The 20,851-nt window shown below is 53.3% G+C and overlaps 1 protein-coding gene across 1 annotated transcript in view; it reads left to right on the top strand.

The window, feature by feature from the left end:
• HACD2 (3-hydroxyacyl-CoA dehydratase 2) overlaps positions 1–15,282 on the top strand; it is a 30,185-nt gene extending 14,903 nt beyond the window's left edge. The window contains exons 2-7 of the mRNA XM_082261963.1: positions 386–503; positions 583–601; positions 9,964–10,052; positions 11,888–12,009; positions 13,434–13,612; positions 14,711–15,282. Coding sequence (XP_082118089.1) covers positions 386–503; positions 583–601; positions 9,964–10,052; positions 11,888–12,009; positions 13,434–13,612; positions 14,711–14,787 — 604 coding nt within the window. The 3' untranslated portion in view covers positions 14,788–15,282. The remainder of the gene's footprint in view (positions 1–385; positions 504–582; positions 602–9,963; positions 10,053–11,887; positions 12,010–13,433; positions 13,613–14,710) is intronic.
• The last annotated feature ends 5,569 nt before the right edge of the window (positions 15,283–20,851 follow it).

Here is a 20,851-nt window from a genome sequence, read left to right as displayed (position 1 = left end):
ATGGAGGGGAGAGGGGGAGATAAGTATGTATAGATGATTGTATGGGGGGAGAGGGGGAGATGGGGAGATAAGTATGTATAGATGATTGTATGGGGGGGGGGGGAGATAAGTATGTATAGATGATTGTATGGAGAGGGGAGGGGGAGATAAGTATGTACAAATGATTGTATGGGGGTGGGAGATAAGTATGTATATAGGATTGTATGGGGGGAGAGGGTGAGATAAGTATGTACAGATGATTGTATGGGGGACGGGGTCTCTTTATAGCTTGGAGCCATCTGGATGCCTTATATAGGTGAGATGTGAGTGAAACGCGTAGGGCGAGTTTAATCCATGTTGACACCGGGGGTGTTCTGATGTCAGGATGTTCCTTGTCATGTTGCAGGTGGTTGGTCATCGCTGTTGGGTTAGTGCGCACTTACCTCACCAAAGGAAGTTACCACAATCTCTACTACTCCATAGAGCGGCCGCTGAAGTTCTTCCAGACCGGCGCTCTGCTAGAGGTAGGCGCTCATTTCTCTTCTATTCAGTGATCGTTGTGTGCAGATAGGAGGAGGCTGACTTCTATCTTTCTCTTTTCAGATTGTACACTGTGCAGTAGGTAAGTGCGATATCCTCTTCCTTCTGGGGGGTTGTAGTGATCTGAGAATTATACCCACTTACCGGCCGTACTACGCTGCACTGCATTGTGGGGGTTACGTTGAGTCATTTATACTACAGGGATATAAACAATCAGGTCCATTCACTGTCATCAAAAAGCATTACAGAAACAAAGAGTACAAGAAAATAAAATCCGGCAGGCATGAAGGAAATGTACCGCCCCTCCGCCTCGCAGATTACTTGAAGAACAGAGGGGGGCGCCACAGTAATAACAGAGAAACTAAATACAAGAAAATAAAAGACAAATCCAATATAGAAAACTGAAGCCGGCTCATTCAAGGAGAGAATAACGGCAGACAGCTGAGTATATAATAAGTGCCAGGGCACGTGCTGCGGGTGCTGGAGGGGCACTAGAGGCATGACAGGGGCAGACCACCACAAGGATCGGTAGATAATATGAATCAAGGGGTGCATGTGGCGGGGGCCTCGAGCCACCTGTCCCAAATATTATTTTCTCTTACGTCCTCTGACAGTCGCCGCCCACTCATACAGTCTTCACCAATGGGTATTGACCTCTTATCCACAGGAGCAAGCTAGGCGTAAGACTTGTTAAAAACAAAGTAATTTACATAGACACACCTGTAGGGGGCTGTCCCACTGGTCCAATACCCCCCTGCTATCAGCATTCCCAACTCAGTTTGTCTTCTGCCTAGTAAGGAGTAGTTAGGCTTCCCTGTGCTGGGGCTACAGTCTCAGCCTTTCTTCTGTTTTATTACTTTTATTTTCTGCAAATGTGTTTTTCTTTGCACTACTAGCTTTTTCTTTGTCTGCGCTTAGTTAGTCGGATCTTCGGAAGACTACAGCGTTTGCGGAGCTGGGAATCGGACTGATCGTCCTGCTACTCCAGGACAGAGGATCTTATGGAATTCCAGCCCGCCATTGAGCGTTTAGCAGGCTATGCGTGCGCCCTGGCCTAGTAATCGACCTGCCCCTGTCCTCAGGGGCAAAAGCCTGCGAGGTGGCTTCCTTGCCGGGATGCCTCAACATGCGGTTTTGACCGTGCAACGCATCCTATTTCGGCTGTCGGCTCCCCTGCCATCTGGGGTGGGGGGTTCCCGCGATACCGAGGCGCCCACGTCATATGGAGCGGTAAGTAACTTCTGTGTGGGGCCTCTGTTTGGGGATGACAGTCTGCTGTGTCTGTCTCCCCTCATGTCTGTGTTCGGGGCTCGCATCCCTCCCGGTCCCTGCGGGGGCCTCTTGGCGCATGTATCGCCATGTGGGGGTCCATATCCCTGTCCACTTTATCAGAGTGTTTGGGGGTGCAGACATGGCGGTGCAGAAAACCGTGGGTCCGTCATTTTGGGTATGGGCAGCTGCTCTGGCCTCACTGTGGGCACTTTCTGCAGCTCTCTATGTAGTGTTTTTGGCGCCTTCTGGCGCCATCTTGTGTGTGGCAAGGTGTTCTTCTTTGCACATGTTTGGCGGCCATTTTCCCGGAGCCTCCCATTCAGATGCATTGGCAACCATTTTCCCTTAGATCAGTTCCTGTTCAGCCTCTAGCGGGTGACATCCCTTCCTTTCCTATATGCAGAGATCGTTTCCAGCAGCGTGGTAACACTTCTGGGGGTTCTTTTTGTTGGTTTTGGGGAATATTCTTCTGTTTTCAGTGCTTTTCCCATCTCAGGGGGGTAACTTAGTGTAATCCTTATTGCGGAGGGTCGCCGCGATCGCGTCTTAAAGGGCCAGTGCCATAGTATTTTTCTCATGGAGTCCCAGGACTGCAAATTACCCCCAGCCTTGGTGAATGATTCAGGTACTCCTGAATCTTCATTTTCTCTTGCTGCTGCACTTGCGACTTTTAGCGTCCAAGGTGGATTTAATGATGTCAGAGCGGGGTTCTAGAAAAAGAGCTAGGATTTCATTAGCCTCTGATTCTGAGTCTGATATGGTTGCCCTGGACAGTTTACCCCCTGAGGGGTCTCAGTCCTTTCACTCTGATATGGAGGTGGAGGATAAGGATGATCCTTCCCTTGAAGCGGCTAAAGAACGCGCGGCTGTGTCTGCGCTTATTGCTTCTGTTAAAGAGACACTACGTTTAGAGGATGAGCCCAACCCACTGGGTAAGCAGTCTTCCTTTGGGACTCGCAGGACCCAGAAGGCGGCACAGGTGTTTCCTTGTCCCGCTGAGTTTTACGAAACGGTGAACAAAGAATGGCTTAATTTAAAGCGCCCTTTTGTGGTACCAAAACGGTTTCAATTCCGTTACCCTTTCGCGTCTCCTACGGATTCGCGATGGACCGTGTCCCCTAAAGTGGATCACACGGTGTCCAGGTTGAACAAGGCCACTCTCATGCCCTCAGAGGATTCTCCGGTTTTCAGGGACCCTACGGATAGGCGGGTGGAATCTCTTACTCGCCACGCGTATATGGTGGCGGGTTCTTTACTGAAGCCCATCTTCGCCTCTGTTATGGTCTCTCAGGCTGTGGCTGATTGGGCCCGGGTGCTCAAACGCACTCTGGAGGCGGATTCCACCCCTCCGACTGCTGTGGAGATGGTGGAGCAGATGCGTCTGGCATTTTTGTACCTGTGTGACGCTGCCTTGGATGACGCGGCCGGGGCTGCTCCGTCGTTTGATGTGGCTGAAGAGCTGGTCGGCTGACCAGGCTTCCAGAAAGACGGTGTCTGACATCCCTTATGCAGGGAATCTTCTTTTTGGGGATTCCCTGGACGAGTTGGTTAAAGGGGTCACTGGGGGCAAGAGCACTCTGCTGCCCCAGAACCCCAAGGGTAAGTTTTTCCGCGGTAAGCGGGGCCCTTCCTTTAAACCCAATCATGGGTCCTTTCGTGCCTTCAAGCCACAGGACAAGGGGAAACCCTTTAGGGGCCAGGGTGGTCAGAGGAAGCCCTGGGCGGGCAAGCAAAAGTTCACCCACCTCGGCCTGGCGGGTCCTTCTGCCTCCACCTGAAGGGACGCCCTCACCCATTACAGGGGTGGGGGATGTCTGCGCGGTTTCCTAGACCCTTGGCTTGCCGGGTTCTGGACAGGTGGGTTCAGCAAATTATTCGATCAGGATACAAGATCGAATTCCTTTCGCGGACAGATTCTTTCCCTCAAATCTTCATTTGACCCCAGATCGGTTGCACGTTCTTCATCGGGCGGTTCAGGATCTCCTCGCCCAAAGGGTGGTCGTCCCGGTGCCTCGTTGGGACAGATTTCAGGGGCTTTACTCAAATCTGTTCACTGTGCCTAGAAAGGAGGGCAAGGTACATCCGATTCTGGACTAGAAAGCTCTGAACCGCTTTGTGCGGGTTCAAAAGTTCCGCATGGAATCCCTCCGTTCGGTGGTGGCCTCCTTAAGCCCGGGAGATTTCCTGGCTTCCATCGATCTCAAGGATGTGTGTTTACACATCCCCATATTCGAGGGTCATCAGAGGTTCCTCCGATTCGCAACCGCGGAGGATCACTATCAGTTTGTGGCGTTGCCTTTCGGTCTCACTTCGGCTCCAAGGGTGTTTACCAAGGTGCTGGCTCCTGTTCTGGCCCTGTTGCGGGCGCAGGGGATTGCGATCTTGGGGTATCTGGACGATCTCCTGTTAAGATCGAGTGCCAGCCCGAGTCTATTACGCGATCTGTCAACTACCGTTCAGACGCTCCAGGAGTTCGGGTGGACCATCAACGTTCAGTAGTTGACCTTGTCCTCTTCTGTTCGTCTCCCTTATCTGGGAATGGTCCTGGACTCTGCCCAGGCAAAGGTGTTTCTGCTGGAGGACAAGCTCCAGACCCTACAGAACGAGGTCAGGTCCCTCAGGGACAACAACTCCTCATCGCTCAGGACCTGTATGCGGTCCCTGGGGTAGATGGTGTCAGCCTTCGAGGCAATACCGTTTGCACAGTTTCACACGCAATCTCTTCAAGCGGAGATCTTGGCCAGGTGGGAAAGGCATCCTCAATCCTTGGAAAGGAGGATATCTCTGAGTCGCCTAGTCAGAGAGGATCTTCTCTGGTGGCTCCTGTCCTCGGCTCTGACGGAGGGGAAATCCCTTCCGCCTGTTGTTGTGGACGGTGATCACCACGGATGCCAGCCTGTAAGGCTGGGGTTGGCGTTCTGGGCATTCTGTCTGCCCAGGGCACTTGGTCGGAGGAGGAATCCTCCCTGCCGATAAACATATTGGAATTGCGAGCGATCAGACTGTGCGTGCTCCGTTGGTCGGATCATCTTCGGGGCTGCCCTGTGCGGGTCCAGATGGACAACGCCACTGTGGTGGCTTTCATCAATCACCAAGGGGGCACCAGGAGTGCCCAGGCGGCCCAGGAAGTGACCAATATTCTGTCTTGGGCCGAGACGCGGGTCCCGGCGATTTCGGCAGTTCACATTCCGGGTGTGGAGAATTGGCAGGCCGATTATCTGAGCCGCCAGACCCTGGACCAGTGGGGATGGTCCCTACACCCGGAGGTGTTTCAGATGCTGTGTGTGAAGTGGGGATCCCCGGATGTGGATCTGTTCGCATCTCGGCTAAACGACTAGGTGGGAAGGTTCGTGGCAAGAACGCGCGATCCTCTGGCAGACGCCTCGGATGCGCTGGTGGTGCCTTGGCATCAGTATCTCCTGATTTATGCCTTCCCTCCGATTCAGTTGTTGTCCAGGTTCCTTCGCAGGTTGGTCTCGGAACCGAAGTTGGTGATTCTGGTGGCCCCAGACTGGCCACGCCGGTCTTGGTACACGGACATCGTACAACTGGTCGTCGAGCCTCCGTGGCGGCTCCCGTTACAAGACGATCTACTGTCTCAGGGGCCGATCTTCCATCCTACTTTACGGTCGCTGGCTTTAACGGCGTGGCTGTTGAAAGCCAGGTCCTAAGAGATCGTGGTCTCGTCGGCGGTCATTCCTACCCTGCTCAAGGCTAGGAAGGCCTCATCCGGTAAGATTTATTACCGTACCTGGAAGGCTTATTCTGCCTGGTGTGAATCCAGGGGCATTCATCCTCGCTTCTTTTCGGTGGCGAGGGTGTTAGCCTTCCTGCAATCTGCTGTGGACCAGCGCCTTGCGTTGACCACGATTAAGGGCCAGTTGCACTGGCGATCCTTTTTCAGCGCCCCTTGGCGCCAAATTCGTTGATACGCACCTTTTATTCAAGGTGTGCGTCATTTGGCTCCTCCTCGGAGAGCACCTTTACCTCCTTGGGACTTGAACTTGGTCCTGTCCGTTTTGCAACGTCCTCAGTTTGAAAGCATCAGGGAAATTTCTCTTCCTCTGCTGTCACGAAAGGTTGCCTTTCTGGTGGCGATCACATCTGCCCGCAGAGTGTCTGAGTTGGCGGCCCTGTCTTGCCGCTCCCCTTACCTGGTGGTTCATAGGGATAAGGTGGTCTTGCGACCTAACCAGTCCTTCCTTCCTAAGGTGGATTCTGATTTTCACCTTAACAAGGATATTGTCTTGCCTTTGCTGTGTGTGAATCCCAAGCATCCTAAGGAGTTTGCCTTGCATTCCTTGGATGTAGTCCGGGCGATCAGGGTTTACCTGTCGTCCACTGAATCCTTTAGGAATTCGGATTCTCTTTTTGTCCTTCCTGAGGGACCTCGGAAGGGTACGGCTGCGTCTGCGGCAATCATTTCTAGATGGATCAGACAGACGATTGTACAGGCCTATTCGATTAAGGATCGGGCTCCGCCCTTTCCTGTCAAGGCGCACTCTACTAGATCGGTGAGTGCGTCATGGGCCTTCCGGCATCAGGCTTCGGTGGCCCAGGTGTGCAAGGCTGCGACTTGGTCGTCTGTGCACACCTTTTCCAAATTTTACAAACTTGATGTTTTGGCATCGGCAGATGCCCCCTTTGGCCGCAAAGTTCTCTGTGCGGCAGTACCATGAGGGGGCCCTGGTTTTGCCGGTCCCTGGCTGTTGGGGTTGTTTCCCCCTTTGTTGATTTGCTTTCCTGGGTTGTTGCTCCAGTTGAGTTTTTTTGTTGCCCAGAGGGTTTACCTTTCTGTTCAGATAAGGTTCCTTTCTCTGACCGGAGTGCTGCGTTGCCTTTATGGCGGTTAGGTTAGGTTTCCCACCCCTCATGTCTACACTGCTTTGGGACATCCCATTGGTGAAGACTGTATGAGTGGGCGGCGACTGTCAGAGGACTTAAGAGAAAACTGAATTTTTGTAAAATCTTACCGTAAAATTCCTTTCTCTGAGTCCTCTGACAGTCGCCGCCCCTCTATTGGGGTTTTATGGACTTTAACTGCTTGCTACCAAACTGAGTTGGGATGGCTGATAGCAGTGGGGTATTGGACCAGTGGGACAGCCCCCTACAGGTGTGTCTATGTAAATTACTTTGTTTTTAACAAGTCTTATGCCTAGCTTGCTCCTGTGGATAAGAGGTCAATACCCATTGGTGAAGACTGTATGAGTGGGCGGCGACTGTCGGAGGACTCAGAGAAAGGAATTTTACGGTAAGATTTTACAAAAATTCAGTTTTCACACATCGTAGCGCCCCAACATGCACCCGGTGCACTACTACTCTATACATGGTGCACTACTACTCTATACCCGGTGCACTACTACTCTATACACGGTGCACTACTACTCCCCACACTGTGCACTACTACTCCCCACACGGTGCACTACTACTCCACACACGGTGCACTACTACTCCACACACGGTGCACTACTACTCCACACACGGTGCACTACTACTCTATACACGGTGCACTACTACTCCCCACACTGTGCACTACTACTCTATACATGGTGCACTACTACTCTATACACGGTGCACTACTACTCTATACATGGTGCACTACTACTCCCCACACTGTGCACTACTACTCCCCACACGGTGCACTACTACTCCACACACGGTGCACTACTACTCCGCACACTGTGCACTACTACTCCACACACGGTGCACTACTACTCCACACACGGTGCACTACTACTCCACACACGGTGCACTACTACTCCCCACACTGTGCGCTACTACTCCCCACACTGTGCGCTACTACTCCCCACACTGTGCACTACTACTCCACACACGGTGCACTACTACTCCACACACGGTGCACTACTACTCCACACACGGTGCACTACTACTCCACACACGGTGCACTACTACTCTATACACGGTGCACTACTACTCCCCACACTGTGCACTACTACTCTATACATGGTGCACTACTACTCTATACACGGTGCACTACTACTCTATACACGGTGCACTACTACTCTATACATGGTGCACTACTACTCCCCACACTGTGCACTACTACTCCGCACACTGTGCACTACTACTCCACACACGGTGCACTACTACTCCGCACACTGTGCACTACTACTCCACACACGGTGCACTACTACTCCCCACACGGTGCACTACTACTCCCCACACGGTGCACTACTACTCCCCACACTGTGCGCTACTACTCCCCACACTGTGCGCTACTACTCCACACACGGTGCACTACTACTCCACACACGGTGCACTACTACTCCACACACGGTGCACTACTACTCCACACACGGTGCACTACTACTCCACACACGGTGCACTACTACTCTATACATGGTGCACTACTACTCTATACACGGTGCACTACTACTCTATACACGGTGCACTACTACTCTATACATGGTGCACTACTACTCCCCACACTGTGCACTACTACTCCGCACACTGTGCACTACTACTCCACACACGGTGCACTACTACTCCGCACACTGTGCACTACTACTCCACACACGGTGCACTACTACTCCCCACACGGTGCACTACTACTCCCCACACGGTGCACTACTACTCCCCACACTGTGCGCTACTACTCCCCACACTGTGCGCTACTACTCCCCACACTGTGCGCTACTACTCCCCACACTGTGCACTACTACTCCACACACGGTGCACTACTACTCCACACACGGTGCACTACTACTCCCCACACGGTGCACTACTACTCCCCACACGGTGCACTACTACTCCCCACACTGTGCGCTACTACTCCCCACACTGTGCGCTACTACTCCCCACACTGTGCGCTACTACTCCCCACACTGTGCGCTACTACTCCCCACACTGCACTACGCACTACTACTCCGCACACGGTGCACTACTACTCTACAAACACTACATCCATGTGTGGCCCAGCCACAAAGCACAATTGTTTGCAACAACAACAACTACAACTACTACAATTTACTTTTTTATTTAAGTTATTCAGTTTAAGTATTTTATTAAAACTATCATTTAAATCAATTAATAAAATAAAGAATACAAATTAAATTATTTTTTATTCCTATGTAAAACACACGGACTATGAGAACCGACTCCACCCCTAACTCCACCCCTGACTCCACCCCTGACACTGATCAAACCCTCATCCATGTAATCCATTATACAGCATTTCTCCATTCAAGAGGCGTGAGAGTACAGGGGCGGGGCTGTCTAATGACTGACCACTGGGATAGCCAATCGCAGGCTGTCATAGTAATCAGGTTACACCATCCGGGCTTCCCAGCCAATCATTTAGTACTAGACTGGAAGCAGTCAGTGACAGCGCAGTCCCTGTGCTGGGAGAGAACTGTGCAACACACTTCCCGCACAATCACACAGGAGACCCACACATGTGCATGGAAGGGGTTAACATAATGTTATTGTCATTATTTATATCTAATAGTAATAAAATAAATAAATAAACCAATTCAGTTTAGAATGATTGTTGTATCTTTTCTGTATGTGATTACATTGTTCATTATTGTACACACAGAGCGATGTGTTTTCAGTGCGGGGGTGGGGGAGGGGGATTGATTTTTGCCCTCTTCGGTTGTGTGAATGAAATGTGGAATCCTCACTATGATGAGCGCTCTGTATAATACTCCATGGGGGGAGGGGGTGAGTATAATACTCCATGGGGGGAGGGGGTGAGTATAATACTCCATGAGGGGAGGGGTCAGTATAATACTCCATGGGGGGAGGGGTCAGTATAATACTCCATGGGGGGAGGGGGTGAGTATAATACTCCATGAGGGGAGGGGGTGAGTATAATACTCCATGGGGGGAGGGGGGGAGTATAATACTCCATGAGGGGAGGGGTCAGTATAATACTCCATGGGGGGAGGGGTCAGTATAATACTCCATGGGGGGAGGGGTCTGTATAATACTCCATGGGGGGAGGGGGTGAGTATAATACTCCATGAGGGGAGGGGTCAGTATAATACTCCATGGGGGGAGGGGTCAGTATAATACTCCATGGGGGGAGGGGTCAGTATAATACTCCATGGGGGGAGGGGTCAGTATAATACTCCATGGGGGGAGGGGTCTGTATAATACTCCATGGGGGGGAGGGGTCAGTATCTGTGTGACGTCTCTCCTCTCTCGCAGGGATTGTGCCTTCCTCTGTGGTCCTCACCGCTTTCCAGGTTATGTCCCGAGTCTTCCTGACGTGGGCGGTCACACACAGCGTCCAGCAGGTGCGTCTCATGTCTGGATGATAGTTTTATACAGTTTATTTTATTCTCTAACAATCCCCATATCTCTGTATATTTTCCTTCCGGAGATCTCAATGTTTTCTCCTCAGCTGGTATCACTTTCTGGGGTAGGAGTTACACATCTTACTGCTCTAACAGTAAAGAACCCTTTCCTCGATCCAAGGTTACACCTCCTTTCTTCCAACCTCCCGATCATGGCGGCATTTCCTCCTCAAGGACCTTACAGTGAACTGTTTATTACAGCTATTGGAGTCCCCTTTATATATCTGTACATTGTAATCCTATTCCCTCTTATTACCTCTTCTCCAGAGTCATCAACTGTAATCCATGTCACTGATCCCCCATAGCCAAGCTCCTCCCCCCCATAGCCAAGCTCCTCCTTCTCCCCCCCATAGCCAAGCTCCTCCGTCCCCCCCCCGTAGCCAAGCTCCTCCGTCCCCCCCCGTAGCCAAGCTCCTCCGTCCCCCCCCGTAGCGAAGCTCCTCCGTCCCCCCCGTAGCCAAGCTCCTCCGTCCCCCCCGTAGCCAAGCTCCTCCGTCCCCCCCGTAGCCAAGCTCCTCCGTCCCCCCCCCATAGCCATCTCCTCCGTCCCCCCCCATAGCCAAGCTCCTCTGTCCCCCCCATAGCCAAGCTCCTCTGTCCCCCCCCATAGCCAAGCTCCTCTGTCCCCCCCGTAGCCAAGCTCCTCTGTCCCCCCCGTAGCCAAGCTCCTCTGTCCCCCCCGTAGCCAAGCTCCTCTGTCCACCCCCGTAGCCAAGCTCCTCTGTCCCCCCCCCGTAGCCAAGCTCCTCTGTCCCCCCCCGTAGCCAAGCTCCTCTGTCCCCCCCCCCGTAGCCAAGCTCCTCTGTCCCCCCCCCCGTAGCCAAGCTCCTCTGTCCCCCCCCGTAGCCAAGCTCCTCTGTCCCCCCCCGTAGCCAAGCTCCTCTGTCCCCCCCCGTAGCCAAGCTCCTCTGTCCCCCCCCGTAGCCAAGCTCCCCCGTCGCGGAGTCTCCCGTGGCTGCCCCCTCCCCACTCGCGGAGTCTCCCGTGGCTGCCCCCTCCCCACTCGCGGAGTCTCCCGTGGCTGCCCCCTCCCCACTCGCGGAGTCTCCCGTGGCTGCCCCCTCCCCACTCGCGGAGTCTCCCGTGGCTGCCCCCTCCCAATCGCTGAGTCTCCCTTGGCTGCCCCCCCTCCCAATCGCTGAGTCTCCCTGGGCTGCCCCCCCCCCCCAATCGCGAAGTCTCCCTTGGCTGCCCACACCCCCAGTCGCGGAGTCTCCCTTTCCTGCCCCCCCCCCCCTCCGTCGCGGAGTCTCCCTTGGCTGCCCCATCGTGGAGTCTCCCTTGGCCCCAGCCCCTCTCCGTCGCGGAGTCTCCCTTGGCCCCCTCCCCCGTCGCGGAGTCTCCTCCATCCCCCATAGCTACATCATTCCTGAGGCTTGAAGACTAAAACAATGGCATGCTTCCACTTTTCTGTTCAGTAGCAGGTATGATGTTGTGGGTGAGTCTTCTGCCAGCAGCCACAATCAGTCAGGCCAAGTAGAGCAGGGAGGAGGGGGAGGGGGAGGAATAAGGAAGTGGGGGGTCTGACTACGGGCATGCTGTGTCCTCATGGCATCCTGCAGCTCTGATTAGAAGCTGAGGGATCCAAACTGACCAAACCAGCATGGATCCGCTTCCCTGTGGGGTCAGAATTCTGCAGGAAAACATGGCTGGCGGGATCACCGGATATTTGTGAAATATCACTGATAAGGTTTACATACATTGTACATACGGTGATCCCAGCCTGAGGATGGGGTGATGTAATGATTGGTGAGATTTCTGTTGTTCGGTGACAGGTTCAGAATGAAGACTCTGTGCTGCTGTTCGTTGTGGCGTGGACAGTCACTGAAATCATCCGATACTCGTTTTATACCTTCAGCCTCCTCAACCACCTCCCCTACATCATCAAATGGGCAAGGTAAGCAGGGGCGGGGCCAGGTGAGCAGGGGCAGGGAATCGGAACATAGATAAACAGTAAGCAGGGGCAGGGCCAGGAAAACATGGGTGGGGACAGTGGAACAGTGATCCCCGTAAATGTCTTTGTTTGACATAGCCAGATGAGAACGGGTGGGGCCAGAAAAGCAGGGGAGGGGTTGGATGGGGAGAAAAGGAACAGTAATCCTCATATATTTAAATGTCTGTTTCAAGTAGCTAGGTGAGCAGGGGCAGGACCAGGAAAGCCGGGGTGGAGACAGAGGAACAGTGATCCTCTTATATAAATGTCTTTGTTTCACATAGCTAGGTGAGCAGGGGCAGGGCCAGGAAAGCAGGGGTGGAGACAGAGGAACAGTGATCCTCATATTAAAATGTCTTTTTCACATATATAGATTGGCAGGGCTAGGTGGGCGGGATGGGGTGGGGGGGGGGGGCAAAGGTACAGTGATCCTCATATTAAATTGTCTTTGTTTCACATAGCTAGGTGAGCAGGGGCAGGGTTAGATGAGCAGGGGGGGGGGCATAGGAACAGTGATCCTCATCTATATATATATATATATAGCTAGGTGAGCAGGGGTGGGACCAGGAAAGCAGGGGGGGGGCATAGGAACAGTAATCCTCATATTAAAATGTCTTTGTTTCACATCGCTGGGTGAGCAGGGGCGGCATAGGGTGGGGGCATAAGAACAGAGAATCCTCATATATAAATGTCTGTTTCACATTATCTAGGTGGGCAGGGCCAGATGAGCAGGGGCGGGATGGGGTGGGCATAGGAACAGTGATCCTCCTATATAAATGTCTTTCACATATCTAGAGCAGGGGCAGGGCCAGGTGAGCAGGGGCAGGGCCAGGTGAGCAGGGGTGGGGATAGGGGACCAGCGATTCTTAAAAAAATCTTTGTTTTCACCTAGCCAATGAGATTCTTTCTTTCACAGCAGTTGGGATCTGGTTGGCTGTTGGTAACACAGAATTTTTATGGCCTGCAGATGGGCCTGATGTGTCATGGTGTCTGAAATAAGAACTGTCTGCTTTGCACTCCATAAACAAATTCTAACTTTCTGTAAGTCTCCAGTACAATGTAATAGGTTGGTGTGGCACAGCACAGACAGTTCATATTTCAGGCATAGGGTAACCCCTTCCTGCTGGCTGTATGTATATCTGTGGCTGGACATCCTGCCACGTGTGTTTCGCTGTGTTGGGTTGTCACAGCTCCCGGTCCAGAAGTAGTAAGATGGGGCCCTGATCATTTGATCACTGTGACAGCCAATCACAGTGATCCTATAAAGGGAACGCCCAAGAAACGTCTCCAGTATTTCTTGGCGGGATGGCGGTGGGAGGGGGTTGGAGAGTCTCTCATTGCTGGCCCGCCTGTCACAGCCGATTGATTGGATGTTGATTGTCTGGCAGGTACACGCTGTTCATCGTACTCTACCCTATGGGTGTGGCCGGGGAGCTGCTGACCATCTACGCTGCACTGCCATTCGTCAAGCAGACCGGACTGTACTCCATCAGACTCCCCAACAAGTACAACTTCTCCTTCGACTACTACACCTTCCTCATCCTGGTCATGGTCTCCTACATCCCCCGTGAGTATCCCTCCCCCACCCATATTACACAAAAAAAGGTGTCAGTCTTCATTTCCCCTCTCCATCCTCCAGTGCGGTCCCCAGCTTCCTCCTCTGTCCCTATCCCTATCTGGGCAGAAGGACACTTCCATCATTTTGCCCACTTCGTGTGAGCCCAATCAGTCCTTTATATAAGATGCAGGAAGTGGTGAGGATCCCGGAATTCAGAATGATGGAATAATAGGAAGGGAATACGGAGTATTGATGGGAAGTCTGAATGGGCTGCTTTTTATGAATGGACTACATTTATATGAATGAGCTGCTTTTTGAACCAGTTGCCTACTTTTGAATGGGCTCCCTTTTTATGAATGGACTGCATTTATATGAATGGGTTGGCTATTAATGAATGGATTGCATTTATATGAATGGGTTGGCTATTAATGAATGGACTGAATTTTATATGAATGGGCTCCCTTTTTATGAATGGACTGCCGGTTTATGAATTAACTGCATTTTTATGAATAAGCTGTGTCCATATGAATGTCCTTCGGGGCACCAACATCTTGCAGTTCTCTTAAAGCTGAACTCCGGCCTCCCCTCCAGTCTTGCACAAGTGTACTGACTCCTCCCCTCCAGCCTTGCACAGGTGTAGCGGCTCCTCCCCTCCAGCCTTGCACAGGTGTAGCGGCTCCTCCCCTCCAGCCTTGCACAGGTGTAGCGGCTCCTCCCCTGCAGCCTTGCACAGGTGTAGCGGCTCCTCCCCTGCAGCCTTGCACAGGTGTAGCGGCTCCTCCCCTGCAGCCTTGCACAGGTGTAGCGGCTCCTCCCCTGCAGCCTTGCACAGGTGTAGCGGCTCCTCCCCTGCAGCCTTGCACAGGTGTAGCGGCTCCTCCCCTGCAGCCTTGCACAGGTGTACAGGCTCCTCCCCTGCAGCCTTGCACAGGTGTACTGACTCCTCCCCTCCAGTCATTTTTAGCCGTCCTGATATTGTTTTTACATTTCTTGTATTATATTCTGCTTTAAGGAGAGTGATGTCATCATGTGTAGGAGGAGCTAGCTGAATAGATAACAATGGCTGTTATTTGTCTGTTGCTAATAAAGTTTTTCTCTTCCTTCCAGTCTTCCCCCAGCTGTATTTCCACATGCTTCACCAGCGGAGGAAAGTTCTGTCCGCCGATCGCAAGAAAACCGAATAACCTCCCCCGCCTCATCTTTTCTCCTTTTTTAATTCTCTTTTTTTTTTTTTGTTTAATTTTTTCCCCCCGACTTTTTAGACCCCCAAATGCTGCAGACTTTTTGAGTCCAGCCTTTCCTCTGACAATGCCAGGATGAGGTAAACCATTGCAGGAATGATTGATGTGTCCAGTTTACATACTAACCCGGGCCGCTGTCCCAGCATGCACTGCAAGAGACTCTGGAATCTGCTGCCTTGCCTTCTTTTTTGTAATCTGACCTTTTTCTGCATTTCTTACTAAAACGCCCCGAGTCGGGGCCCCCACGCCGGGGCCCCCTGCATGCCGCTCTTTATACTCCATGTGACTGCCGAGTGTCAGGAACACTGCGCCCATTCCACCACATGTGTGTCCCCCGGGGGCCCCAACCTCCTGGAGCTCTACCAGTAAGTGCGGAGTATTCCCATTGGTTGGTGTGGATCGAATTATTTTCTTTTTCTCTGTTTCTTATTGTGAATTTCCCCATCGGATCACACGATTGATTTCACATCCTAATGTAATATTAAACCCAATTTTTTTTTTTTTAACAATTTCAGCTGCTGAGGGTAAAACATTGTAAGCCTCTTCTTCATGTGTGTCATTCCACTGGTTTCACCCGGGCCCCTGAATAAGGGTCCTGCTTTCTGGTATCAGAGTGGCCCCTTGGCTTCCAGAGTTCTGTGGTTTGACCTGGGCCACTGAGTGCTGGTCCCACGTTCTCGTATCAGAGTAGTCCCTTGGCTTTCAGGGTCCTATAGTTTGACCCAGGCCCCTGAGCAAGGACCCTGCTTTCTGGTATCAGAGTGGCCCCTTGGCTTCCAGGGTCCTCTGATTTGACCTGGGCCCCTGAGTTCTGGTCCCACGTTCTCGTATCAGAGTGGCCCCTTGGCTTTCAGGGTCCTATAGTTTGATACCAGAAAGCAGGGTCCTCGCTCAGGGGCCTGGGTCATACTATAGGACCCTGAAAGCCAAGGGGGCCACTCTGATACCAGAACATGGGACCAGGTCAAATCAGAGGACCCTGGAAGCCAAGGGGTCCACTCTGATACTAGAACGTGGGACCAGCACTCAGGGGCTCAGGTCAAACCTTAGGACCCTGGAAGCCAAGGGGCCCCTCTGATACCAGAAAGCAGGGTCTTCGCTCAAGGGCCTGGGTCAGAGTGGCCCTGTTGGCTTCCAGGGTCCTAAGGTTTGAACTGGGCCCCTGAGTGTTGATCCCATGTTCTGGTATCCGAGTGGCCCCTTGTGCGTTCAGGGTCCTGTAGTTTCACACAATCCATGAATGCTGGCCCCCTTTATGGTATCAGAGTGGCTCCTTGGCTTCCAGGGTCCTATGGTTTGACCTGGGCCCCTGACTGCTGGTCCCACGTTCTGGTCTCAGAATGGCTCCTTGGCTTTCAGGGTCCTATAGTTTGATACCAGAAAGCAGGGTCCTCGCTCAGTGGCCTGGGTCAAACTATAGGACCTTGAAAGCCAAGAGGCCACTCTGATACCAGAACGTGGGACCAGCACTTAGGGGCCCAGGTCAAATCAGAGGACCCTGGAAGCCAAGGGGCCACTCTAAAACCAGAACGTGGGCCCAGCACTCAGGAGCCTGGGTCAAACCACAGGACCCTGGAAACCAAGGAGCCACTCTGATACCAGAAAGCAGGGTCTTCGCTCAGGGGCCTGGGTCAGAGTGGCCCCTTGGCTTCCAGGGTCCTAAGGTTTGAACTGGGCCCCTGAGTGCTGGTCCCACTTTCTGGTATCCGAGTGGCCCCTTGTCCTGTAGTTTCACACAGCCCATGAATGCTGGCCCCCCTTTCTGATATCAGAATGGCCCCTTGGCTTCCAGGGCCCTGTGGTTTGACCTGGGCCCCTGAGTGCTGGTCCCACGTTCTGGTACCAGAGTGCCCCCTTGGCTTTCAGGGTCTTATAGTTTAACCCAGGCCCCTGAGCAAGGACCCTGCTTTCTGGTATCAGAGTGGCTCCTTGGCCTCCAAGGGCCTCTGGTTTTACCCGGCCTTCTGAGTGCTGGCCCCACTTTCTAGTATCAGAGTGGCTCCTTGGCTTCCAGGGTCCTATGGTTTGACCCAGGCCCCTGACTGCTGGTCCCACGTTCTGGTATCAGAGTGGCCTCTTGGCTTTCAAGGTCCTATAGTTTGATACCAGAAAGCAGGGTCCTCGCTCAGGGGCCTGGGTTCAACTATAGGACCTTGAAAGCCAAGGGGCCACTCTGATACCAGAACGTGGGACCAGCAGTCAGTCGCCCAGGTCAAATCAGAGGACCCTGGAAGCCAATTGGCCACTCTGATACTAGTAATTAGGGGCAGCACTCAGGAGCCTGGGTCAAACCACAGGACCCTGGAAACCAAGGAGCCACTCTGATACCAGAAAGTAGGGTCTTCGCTCAGGAGCCTGGGTCAGAGTGGCCTCTTGACTTCCAGGGTCTTAAGGTTTGAACTGGGCCCCTGAGTGCTGGTCCCACGTTCTGGTATCTGAGTGGCCCCTTGCCTTTCAGGGTCCTATGGTTTGACCTGGGCCCCTGAGTGTTGATCCCGCGTTCTGTTATCCGAGTGGCCCCTTGTGCGTTCAGGGTCCTGTAGTTTCACACAGCCTCTGAATGCTGGCCCCCCTTTCTGGTATTAGAGTGGCCCTTGGCTTCCAGGGTCCTGTGATTTGACCTGGGCCACTGACTGCTGGTCCAACGTTCTGGTCTCAGAATGGCTCCTTGGCTTTCAGGGTCCTATAGTTTGATACCAGAAAGCAGGGTCCTTGCTCAGGGCCCTGGGTCAAACTATAGGACCCTGAAAGCCAAAGGGCCACTATGATACCAGAATGTGGGACCAGCAGTCAGGGGCCCAGGTCAAATCGGAGGACCCTGGAAGCCAAGGAGCCACTCTGATACCAGAACGTGGGACCAGCACTCAGGGGCTTGGGTCAAACCTTAGGACCTTGGAAGCCAAGGGGCCCCTCTGATACTAGAAAGTGGGGCCAGCACTCAGGAGCCTGGGTCAAACCACAGGACCCTGGAAACCAGGGAGCCACTCTGATACCAGAAAGCAGGGTCCTCGCTCAGGAGCCTGGGTCAGAGTGGCCCCTTGGCTTCCATCGTCCTAATGTTTGAACTGGGCCCCTGAGTGCTGGTCCCAGGTTCTGGTATCTGACTGGCCCCTTGTGCGTTCAGGGTCCTGTAGTTTCACACAGCCCCTTAATGCTGGCCCCCCTTTCTGGTATCAGAGTGGCCCTTGGCTTTCAGAATCCTGTGGTTTGACCAGGGCCCCTGAGTGCTGGCCCCGAACTCTAATATCAGAGTGTCTCCTTGGCTGCCAGGGTCCTGTGGAGCTCCACAATAGCCATCCCTTAGTGGGTGCTCCACAGACTGTAGGCCGATGTGAGGACGCTGCTAAAGAGGACAACACACAGAGGAGACACCTCTGCTCCAGGTAATTGCCTCCTTAGGCTTGGTTTATATGGGGATATTATAGCATACTCCTGTGTGAGGGCCAGGATTACCTGTACAGGTGATCTGTCCCCATGCAGGCACTTCTGTTGATGTCCCAATATGACAGCTATGTGGGTGCACGCCCCCGAATGCACTGCTTGCCCCTGTGTCCCTATTCACATGAATGGGACTGCCTGCACACCTGGGCATCTTTGTGGGAGCAAATAGCGCCCCACACAGGTGTATGCCTGTAGTACACAAAGGTGCAAAGGCCTAGCGCATTACCATCCACACTACATGCTTGCACTATGAACGAGGGGACATGAAGTCCTGAAGAATGTGATCAAGACTAGAAATGATGACAGGAGTGAACGCTGGCCAGCTGGAAGTTCAGGGAAGCGGCACCCGGGAAGCCGAAGGATGCAGCTGTAAGCAGAGAAAGGTGTAAATGAACTTTATTGGAAGGAATGGGAAATTGTCCTGGGCTGAATTCCTCTGTAATGATGCAGGGTTGATAGAGGCTTTGGTATGACTCGAAGTGTCTCCCCCTGAAGTGGTTTATAGAGGAGCGCAGTGTGACTGATGATGAAAGGCCGATCCAAGCCGATTCCCCGCGCTGCGCCCAAACATGCCAGCCGATTCCCCGTGCTGCGCCCAAACATGCCAGCCGATTCCCCGCGTTGCGCCCAAACATGCGGGCCGATTCCTCGCGCTGCGCCCAAACATGCGAGCCGATTCCCTGCGCTGTGCCCAAACATGCGAGCCGATTCCCCGCGCTGTGCCCAAACATGCGAGCCGATTCCCCGCGCTGCGCCCAAACACGCGGGCCGATTCCTCGCGCTGCGCCCAAACATGCGAGCCGTTTCCCCGCGCTGCGCCCAAACATGCGAGCCGATTCCCCGCGCTGCGCCCAAACATCCGAGCCCATTCCCCGCGCTGCGCCCAAACATCCGAGCCCATTCCCCGCTCTGCGCCCAAACATCCGAGCCGATTCCCCGCTCTGCACCCAAACATCCGAGCCCAATCCCGTGCTGCGCCCAAACATCCGAGTCGATTCCCCCCGCTGCGCCCAAACATCCGAGCCGATTCCCCCCGCTGCGCCCAAACATGCGAGCCGATTCCCCGCGCTGCGCCCAAACATGCGAGCCGATTTCCCGCGCTGCACCCAAACATGCGGGCCGATTCCTCGCGCTGCGCCCAAACATGCGAGCCGATTCCCTGCGCTGCGCCCAAACATGCGAGCCGATTCCCTGCGCTGCGCCCAAACATCCGAGCCGATTCCCCGCGCTGCGCCCAAACATCCGAGCCGATTCCCCGCGCTGCGCCCAAACATCTGAGCCTATTCCCCGCTCTGCGCCCAAACATCCGAGCCCAATCCCGTGCTGCGCCAAAACATCCGAACCGATTCCCCGTGCCGTGCCCAAACATCCGAGGCGATTCCCCGCACTGCACCCAAATATTCTGCATAGATCTGTTTCTATTGAGTTGTCTTTTTATAATGATATTGTATTCATTAATGGGACCTGAACCTACAATACCTCAGCCAGGGGACCAGAGCAGCCAATCCCAAGCCAGCTTTCATTTATCAGTCTTCATCCGCTGACCAATACCAGAGCAGCCAATCTGAATCCAGCTTTCATTCATCAGTCTTCATCCGCTGACCAATAGTAGAGCAGCCAATCCGAAGCCAGCTTTCATTTATCAGTCTTCTTCCGCTGACCAATACTAGAGCAGCCAATCCGAAGCCAGCTTTCATTTATCAGTCTTCTTCCGCTGACCAATACTAGAGCAGCCAATCCGAAGCAGGCTCCCATTTATCAGACCTAAGATGACGGCTGACGCTGGATTTCTGGTTGCTGCTGATTGAAGTATAACATTGTATACAGGCCGGTGATTGGCTGCTCTGCGCACCGCCCATCCTGCGTGTCACGAGGCCTATGAAGCTTTTATCATTGCTGGTTCTGTGTTGTCTGATTGCTTTATATGGGGGGGGGGGGGGGGGGTTCTAGGGGCCTGGGGCCTGTACACTGTTCCTGTATCACTGCCTGAGCTGCCATCTTCCTTGGCATTAACTGTCTGATAGGAGTGTCTTCCGCTGTATAGGGGGCGGGGAATACTGCATGACCCCCCCTACAAATAATACATGGCTGTGATCTGCATCATCTCATTCATTAAAGTGAAGCTGAACACGGGAAGTGAAGTGTTGCTTTATTATTGGGAACCGGCAGATATGGTTATTGTACCAACACAGTACCTGAAAATCTACCTTTTGTCTCACATTCTTCCTGAAAACTGTCAGTGTGCTTCCTGTGCCTAGGCACTCCTAAAATCAGGGCGCTTCCTCTGCCTAGGCACTCCTAAAATCACAGCGCTTCCTGTGCCTAGGCACTCCTAAAATAAGGGCACTTCCTGTGCCTAGTGCAGAGAGGAGAGAGATGGGGGCACCGCCAAAGCAGAGAGGAAGGAGATGGGGGCACCACCAGTGCAGAGAGGAAGGAGATGGTGGCACCGCCAGTGCAGAGAGGAGGGAGATGGGGGCACCGCCAGTGCAGAGAGGAAGGAGATGGGGGCACCGCCAGTGCAGAGAGGAGGGAGATGGGGGCACCGCCAGAGCAGAGAGGAGGG

This window comes from Pelophylax lessonae (assembly GCF_965119305.1).
Source record: "Pelophylax lessonae genome assembly, chromosome: 6".
Taxonomy (NCBI): Eukaryota; Metazoa; Chordata; class Amphibia; order Anura; family Ranidae; genus Pelophylax; species Pelophylax lessonae.
Note: the sequence above shows the minus strand (reverse complement) of the source record. Positions and strands in the feature narration are given on the sequence as shown.